Source organism: Elephantulus edwardii, unplaced genomic scaffold, assembly GCF_000299155.1.
Source record: "Elephantulus edwardii isolate Elephantulus edwardi_28Jun2011 unplaced genomic scaffold, EleEdw1.0 scaffold00012, whole genome shotgun sequence".
Lineage (NCBI taxonomy): Eukaryota > Metazoa > Chordata > Mammalia > Macroscelidea > Macroscelididae > Elephantulus > Elephantulus edwardii.
The window spans coordinates 3882124-3889376 of record NW_006399762.1 but is presented as its reverse complement, the minus strand read 5'-3'; the positions used below and the strand labels follow the sequence as shown (position 1 = coordinate 3889376).

The 7253-nt window shown below is 38.5% G+C and overlaps 1 protein-coding gene and 1 pseudogene across 1 annotated transcript in view; both read right to left on the bottom strand.

Annotated features, from left to right (window-relative positions):
* Window positions 1-7253, bottom strand: part of BBS7 (Bardet-Biedl syndrome 7) — a 77709-nt gene that overhangs the window by 55551 nt on the left and 14905 nt on the right. The window contains exons 4-5 of the mRNA XM_006881050.1: window positions 5589-5764; window positions 855-1041 (exon numbers count right to left, since the gene is read on the bottom strand). Coding sequence (XP_006881112.1) covers window positions 855-1041; window positions 5589-5764 — 363 coding nt within the window. The remainder of the gene's footprint in view (window positions 1-854; window positions 1042-5588; window positions 5765-7253) is intronic.
* LOC102845356 lies at window positions 3670-4865 on the bottom strand (annotated as a pseudogene).

Here is a 7253-nt window from a genome sequence, read left to right as displayed (position 1 = left end):
ATTGGCACAGGACAGAGCGGAGTTTAGGGCTGTTGTACATAGGGTCGCTATGAGTCGCAGGCGACTCGACGGCACATAACAACAATAAAAATCACCTTGAGCAGCTGCCTTTTAACAGAAATATGCAGACATCAAATGATTGTTCTTTTCTATCACTTGTTTATTTAGTCAATAAATATTTACTGAGTGGCAATTCTGTTCCCTACATTGTCATAAACACTAGATAAAATCAAATTTTATAACGCTGATTTAAACTACATTAAAATTTAACATGAAAAAATAACATCTAACATCCTCTTCGAGCCAATATCCTTTGATTAGGGGAAAGGAATGATTGCAGTACACAAAAGAATAACGACTGGAGAAGGTCTCTAGAGACCTTCAGACTATTCTAGACTATAGAAACCTTCAGATGAGGTCTCTAGTCTATTCTGATAGTACTAGTTCAGGTATCACAGATGGGATGTGAGAGGCAGATAGCTTTTTGTCCATTTATGTCTCTCCAAAAACTGTCCAACTACAATACATCTGACCCAAGTACAAAGAAATTAAATTTATTAAATGTTTTTCTAATACCAAATTTCCGTTTTAGACAATTAAAGTAGTACTAATAACTAAATAACTAGGCTACCAGGGATCTCTGGTTCAAATTTGCCCAGCAGCTCCATGGGAAGACAGGCAATCTCTTCCCATGTGATTAACTGCCTCTGAAAGCCCACTGGACGGTCTGCTATAAGTCAGTTCTGACTTGACAGCACACAACAGCAACTAAAAGTTTATCTCAATGAAACACTGTTCACCCATAATTATTTGCCAAAATTATATAAAATTATGAAAATGCAAGTAACAAGCACCTGTAAAACTCTAAGAACTCTATCTTGGCAGGCCAATACTGGTGTAATACGCGGTAATCGGTCCACTGGAAGGCAGATAATGTCATTGATTTTGTCCCCAGAAAGGTAATAATGTTGGTCCTTGCAGTCACAATAATGGTTGTAGATATAATTTGCACTGAGAAAGAGGTCTGAGCCAGATATGTGCCTGAAAACATTAAACAGCAATTTAATATATCCATGCATTTAAAATCAGCAAGAGATTTTTTCAAGATTTTTTTCCCATAATTTTCTCATCTTTTTGTTTTTCCAGAAATGAAAACAAGTTTATTAATAGTCTATTACATTACCATTAAAGAGAACAGTCTAAAAAAACTTTCTTCCACTCAGTTTCTTCTAACCTTTTCAGCATAATGCTATTTTGATTTTTAAAGGTGAAAAAAGGTATTGTAAGTTTCAAGCTCCTCAATAAAAAATGAGTTGGGGAAAACTGAGAACAAGAATACAGAAGATCAATTTAACTTTCCATAACTGTAGAAAATATGTGTATTATGTGCCAATTACAGTCCTAAGTAATTTACAAATATGAATTCATTTAAGTATTAAATTAACAACTACCGAGTTGCTTAATGATAAGGAATTGCACCACCAACGCAAAACTAAAGGGTTCAGAACCACCAGCTTCCCCGAGAGAGAAAAAGATGAATCTTCTCCTCCCATTTGATTAACTGCCTCTGTAATGCTGCTGAAGTGTCAGCTATGGGTTGGTTCTGATTCGATGTCATATTACAACAACTAATTTTCCTATAAATTACATTGTTCCTTTTTATAGGTGAGTAAAGTATTACTTGGTAACACCAATTAATTAATTAATTAATACCAACTAATTAAACTATTAAGTAACTTCTTCAAAATTTGGTTCAAATAATGGTTCAAAATTGGAAAGGGCGTATGCCAGAGATGTGTCCTGAACCATACCTTTTCAACCTGTATGCAGAAAAGATCATCCGGGAGGCTGGGCTCTATGAGAAATGCAGCATCAGGATTGGTGGAAGATCTATCTATCAACAATCTGTGGTATGCAGATGACACAACCCTGCTTGCTGAAACTGAGGAGGACCTGATGCGCTTGCTGCTGAGGGTCAAAGACTGCAGCCTTCAGTATGGACTGAGGCTCAATGTCAAGAAGACAAAAATTCTCACCACTGGACCAATTGGTAGCATCAGGATGGATGGTGAAGAGATTGAGATTGTTCACAGCTTTAGTCTGCTTGGCTCCACAATCAACACTCTTGGCACCAGCAGCCAGAAAATTAAAAGACGTATTGTGATGGGAAAGTCGGCTGTTAGGGACCTCTCTAAAGTACTGAAGAGCAATGGTGTCTCTCTGGAGACTAAGGTGTGTGTGATACATCCCAATTGTGTCACATCAGTAAAATTACTTCAGAAACTAATTAAATAGATTACTGATTCAGAAACTCCTTATCTTTCTCTCATTTTTAGCTACATACCCTTCTGAATGTAAAATCAGATTTACTGTTGAGTCAGTTCGACTCATAGCAAGCCTCCATCTGGATTCTGAGGCTGTGTATTTTTATGAGAGGTGACTTCCCATAAAAGTCTCTACTTCTGAACACCTGGTAATTCAAACCTTCAACAGTTTGGTTAACAGCATGATGTTACCAGCTATGTAACCAAGGCTCCTTCACTGAATGTAAACGTAAGTTAAAAATAAATATAGCTTACATCTAAAACCAACCTTGCTTTTTATATTTCTCCATGATTCAAAACTTAAAAATGTTATTATAAAATTCCAAACATTAGAAAGCCTTTGAAGAAAATACTTTTCATTTAAGAATCTTACTTGATCACCTGAAAATATACCTTATTTAAAACCCATTGCCACTAAATAGGAACCAACTAGTATCTAACCCTCTCGTGAGTTTTCAGAGGCTGTAAATTTCACAGGAGACTGATCATTTCTCTCACTTGGAGCAGGCAGTAGATTCAAACTGCTTTAGGATAGGAGGTCAATTCCTTACCCATTATGCCATCAGAGCATTCTATATCCTATTGTTATGTACCATCAAGTTGTAACTGACCCACAGCTGACCCTCCAGCAGGTTTTCAGAGGCAGTGTATTAGATGGGAGATTTCTTTTTTTTGGGGGGGGGGTGGGGGGGAGGAGATTTCTTCTCCTATGGAATGGCTGGCGGCTTAGAACCATGGCCTTTGGAATTGCAATGAAGCTTCTCACCACTAGGCCCTATTAGTATTCATCCTAATAGTATTCCTCTCCCTATTAGTATTCATGAATGCTAATGCTGTTGTTTGTTGTTGATTGCCTTCAAGTCGAGCATGACTCATGAATGAAAGGCCTGAAGCTCCTCAACAACTATCGACATTTATCAAAGTTCATAGACTTTCCGGAGGCATGTTATTTGGGAAATGGAGAGTTGAACTTTTTTTTTTTTTAAAAAAAAAAGAGAGATATTTATTCAGTGTCATGATCAGACTATTACATTTACCAATCAACAGCATGGGTGCAAAAAAACCCCAAACATCTACATTAAAACTCTTGTTTTTAGAATGCTTTACACGTTCCACAGAACAGAAACTAAAATAACCTCTTATACCTGTTATACAATTAGTCACAAATACAGTCCTCATGTTTTTTGCCCATACACATGAATATTATCTAAAGCATGTCTTCTTTGTAGCAGCTAGGCCCTGTCACCACTGTACTTGGCTGAGTTCACAAATCTGTTGTAATCTGTAGCTTCCCTGTCACTTCTCTGGCCTTCCTCTCCTGCTAAGCTTTGCTTCCTGGCAGTTACTAAAACTGTCTGTAACTGCCATAGCTGCTGCTGCTGCCTGAACCACCATAGCCACGTTGGTTTGGCAAAATATTAACTTCCACCACCATAAGAGCCAGAGCTTCTGCTTCCAAAGTTTCCTCCATTCATGGGTCCAAAATTTGAAGACTGATTGTTGTAATTTCCAAAATCATTATAGGTTCCACCACCTCAAAGCTGCCTCCACGACCACTGTCAAAGCCACCTCCATTGTTATAGTTGCCACTCCAGCCACAGCCACAGCCCTGGTTTCCATAACCCTATCCACCACTTCCATGGCCTCTGCTTCCTCCAGAGTAAGCAGGACCACCTCCTCTGTAACCACCATCATTACCAAATCCATTATAAACATCATCACTGCCTCCATAACCACCACAGCTGCCACCAATGCCACCTCGTCCACTGAGGTTTTGTCCTCAACCAAAGTTGTTATTCCCACCAAAAAACACCTCCACAGTCACCACCAAAGTTTCCAGAACCACTTCAACCTCTGTGGCTGGAAGAGGAACTGGCCATTTCTTGCTTTGACAGGGCTTTCCTCACTTCACAGTTGTGACCATTCACAGTATGATTTTTGTGAATAACGATTTTATCTACAGAATTACGATCATCAAAAGTTACAAAGCAAAGCCCCTCTTCTTGCCACTGCCTCAGTCAGTTTTTGATCACTTCAATTTTTCCAGTACTGCTCAAAATAATCTCCTAAGTGATGTGCTTCAGTAACTTTTTTTTTTTAATCTTATTTTTTGGTGTATGTGTGTACCGTCAAATCGGATCTGACTGGTACAGGAGGAAACTGCCCCTCCTTCTTCAGCTGAGCATCTGATAGATCAGTATCTTTAATTCCACCGACGAAGATCTTTTTCACAGTTAAGTGGGCACCTGGTCTTTTGAGAATCTTCTCCCAAGACACCATCTTCAGTTCTACAACCTTTCCATTCACCTTGTGGGGCACTGCATTTACGGCTGCATCCACCTCTTCCACAGCTGAGTATGTGACAAAGACAAAGCGTCTGGAACATTTGGTATTTGGATCTCTCATTACCACACAGTCCGTGAGCATCCCCCATTGCTCAGAGTGGCTCCTCAGGCTTTCATCTGTCATTTCAAAGCTCAACCCTCCAATGAATAGTTTGTGAAGCTGTTTGGGCTCTTTAGGAGACTCTGATTTTGACATGGGAATAAACACTTTAGTGATGCTTCCTGAGCAGCATTTTCCAGCAGAAAGCAATAGCTGACCTTTTAACAAAATGATGCTAGGTAAAAAAACAGGACTCTCAAGAGACACTTAAGGATAAGAAACCTAAATCTGAATATTTCTACCATTCCTTTCATATCTGAACCAAAAGTAAAAAAGTGAATATATAAATATTATACATTATCTTAGAAAGTAACATTTTAACAACCAGCAAAGTTAGATTGATTCAAAGTATGATTTCTGATAAATAAAGTCCTTCTAAACTCAGTACTATAGAGTTACTTCTGACTTATAGCAACTCTACAGGATAGGATAGAATGGTACTATAGGATTTCAAAAGATTACACAAGGTAGTCTTCATGGAGAGAATTCTGGTGACCTACTGGTAAGGCTATACTGCCAACCTAAAGGGGGCACACAGTTCAAATCCACCAGCTGCTCCACAGAAGACAGGTAATTTCCTTCCATGCAATTTACTGCCTTTGTAAATCTGCTGAAGCGTGAGGTACAAGTTAGTTCCATGGCATACAACAATAACAAGATGCCAACTTCAAATCATCCTCCTACAGCTAGTGTGTTCACATTATCAGCCAACTGTTTAGCAGCCCAGTACTTAACCTCTGGGCCACTGGGGCTCCTTTACAATTATCAAAAAATACTATAAATGAACTCATAAAAAGAAAAGGAAAATAATAAACATACATAGCTTTAATACTTTCAGTGAGATTTGTTTCAAAAGAGAGGAACTGTTTCCCTCTCTTTGTGAAGCCTCTAATTTCAGATCCAGCAGCAATAAAGATTTTTTCTTGAGGTGTGTTGAGAACCCCTCCTAGCTCCAGTCTTGCGATCTTCTGCCCTGGTAAAGTCTTAAATACTGTCTGCAAAAGTAATTAGGGAAAAAATTATTACATACACGAACTATGTTACTGTAAACTATTTTTCCATAAAAATGCTGATTTTATACTTAAAAAAATGTTACAATTCCATTAGGTCAGAACACTTTTAGGTTAAAAAAATTCCACTTTTGTGAATGCTTTATGTTTGCTAAGTATTCTTAATCTTTGGAAAACTTATGTATACAAGGACTGCAGCCTTCAATATGGATTGAAGTTCAGCATCGAGAAAACAAAGATGTTCACCACTGGGCCAATTGGCAGCATCATTACGGATGGTTAAGATATTGTGATTGTCAACAATTTTAGTTTGCTTGGCTCCACAATCAACACACTTGGTACCAGCAGCCAGTAAATCAAAAGACAAGTTGCATGGGAAAGTCAACTGTCAGGGACGACCTCTATAGGGTACTGAAGAGCAATGGCATCAGTTTGGAGACTAAGGCGCACCTGATCAAGGCAACAGTCTTCATAATTGCTTGTTATGCAACATAGAGATGGACAATGACTAGGGATGATAGAAGGAGAATTGAGTGATAACTTTGGCAGCGCATCTACTAAAACTGGAACAATAAAGAGAAGATTAGCATGGCTCCTACGCAAGGATGACATGCAAATTCATGAAGTGTTCCATATTTTTAAAGCGAACTGGAAGGGAGTGGGACAGAAAGGAAAATGTGCAACAACGAATGAATGGAAACTCAAGGTTTTTTTATAAACTTTGATTAAAATCTCAGTAAAAAAAAATCAGAACACACAAAAAAAAGAAAAGGTGAGGAGAAAGGAAAAAAAAAAGGAGAACTAATGCCTCTGATCTGTGGTGCTGGAGAAGAGTGTTAAATATACCATGGATTGCTAGGAGAATAAAAAGGTTCATCCTAGAGAGGGTGAAACAGGGCTGCTCCCTGGAGGCAAGGATTCTGAAGTTTCATTTGACATACTTTGGACATGTTTTAAGGAGAGACTGGTCCTTGGAGAGGAACATCATGTTTGGGAGGGTGGAGGGATAGCGCAAGAGAGAAAGACCCTTGATGAGATGGATTGATTCAGTGACTGGGGTAATGGGAATAAGTGTGTCAGAGACAGTGAGGCTGGTGTGGGATAGAGCCGGGTTTAGGGCTCTCATACATAGGGTCGCTATGAAGTCGCAAGCAACTCGACAGCACGTAATAACAACATTTTTCAACAATATCAGTAAATTCTAAATGCTTGCTAACCAAACTAAGATCCCCTAAACAGCAGCATTGGCATTACTCAAATTATTAGAAATGCATAATCTCAGGCTCCACTCTGAATCTATTGAACAAGCAGCTGCATTTGAACAAAATCTCCAGGTGCCTTCAACACACAAAAAGCTTCAGATGAATTGTCTCAAACAAGACACTTATCTACAGGAAAGTCCAACTAGAAAATTCTTTAATTAACTTTCTAATTCTTCAATTATAAAGTCCAAACAGAAAATTTTTTAATTGTA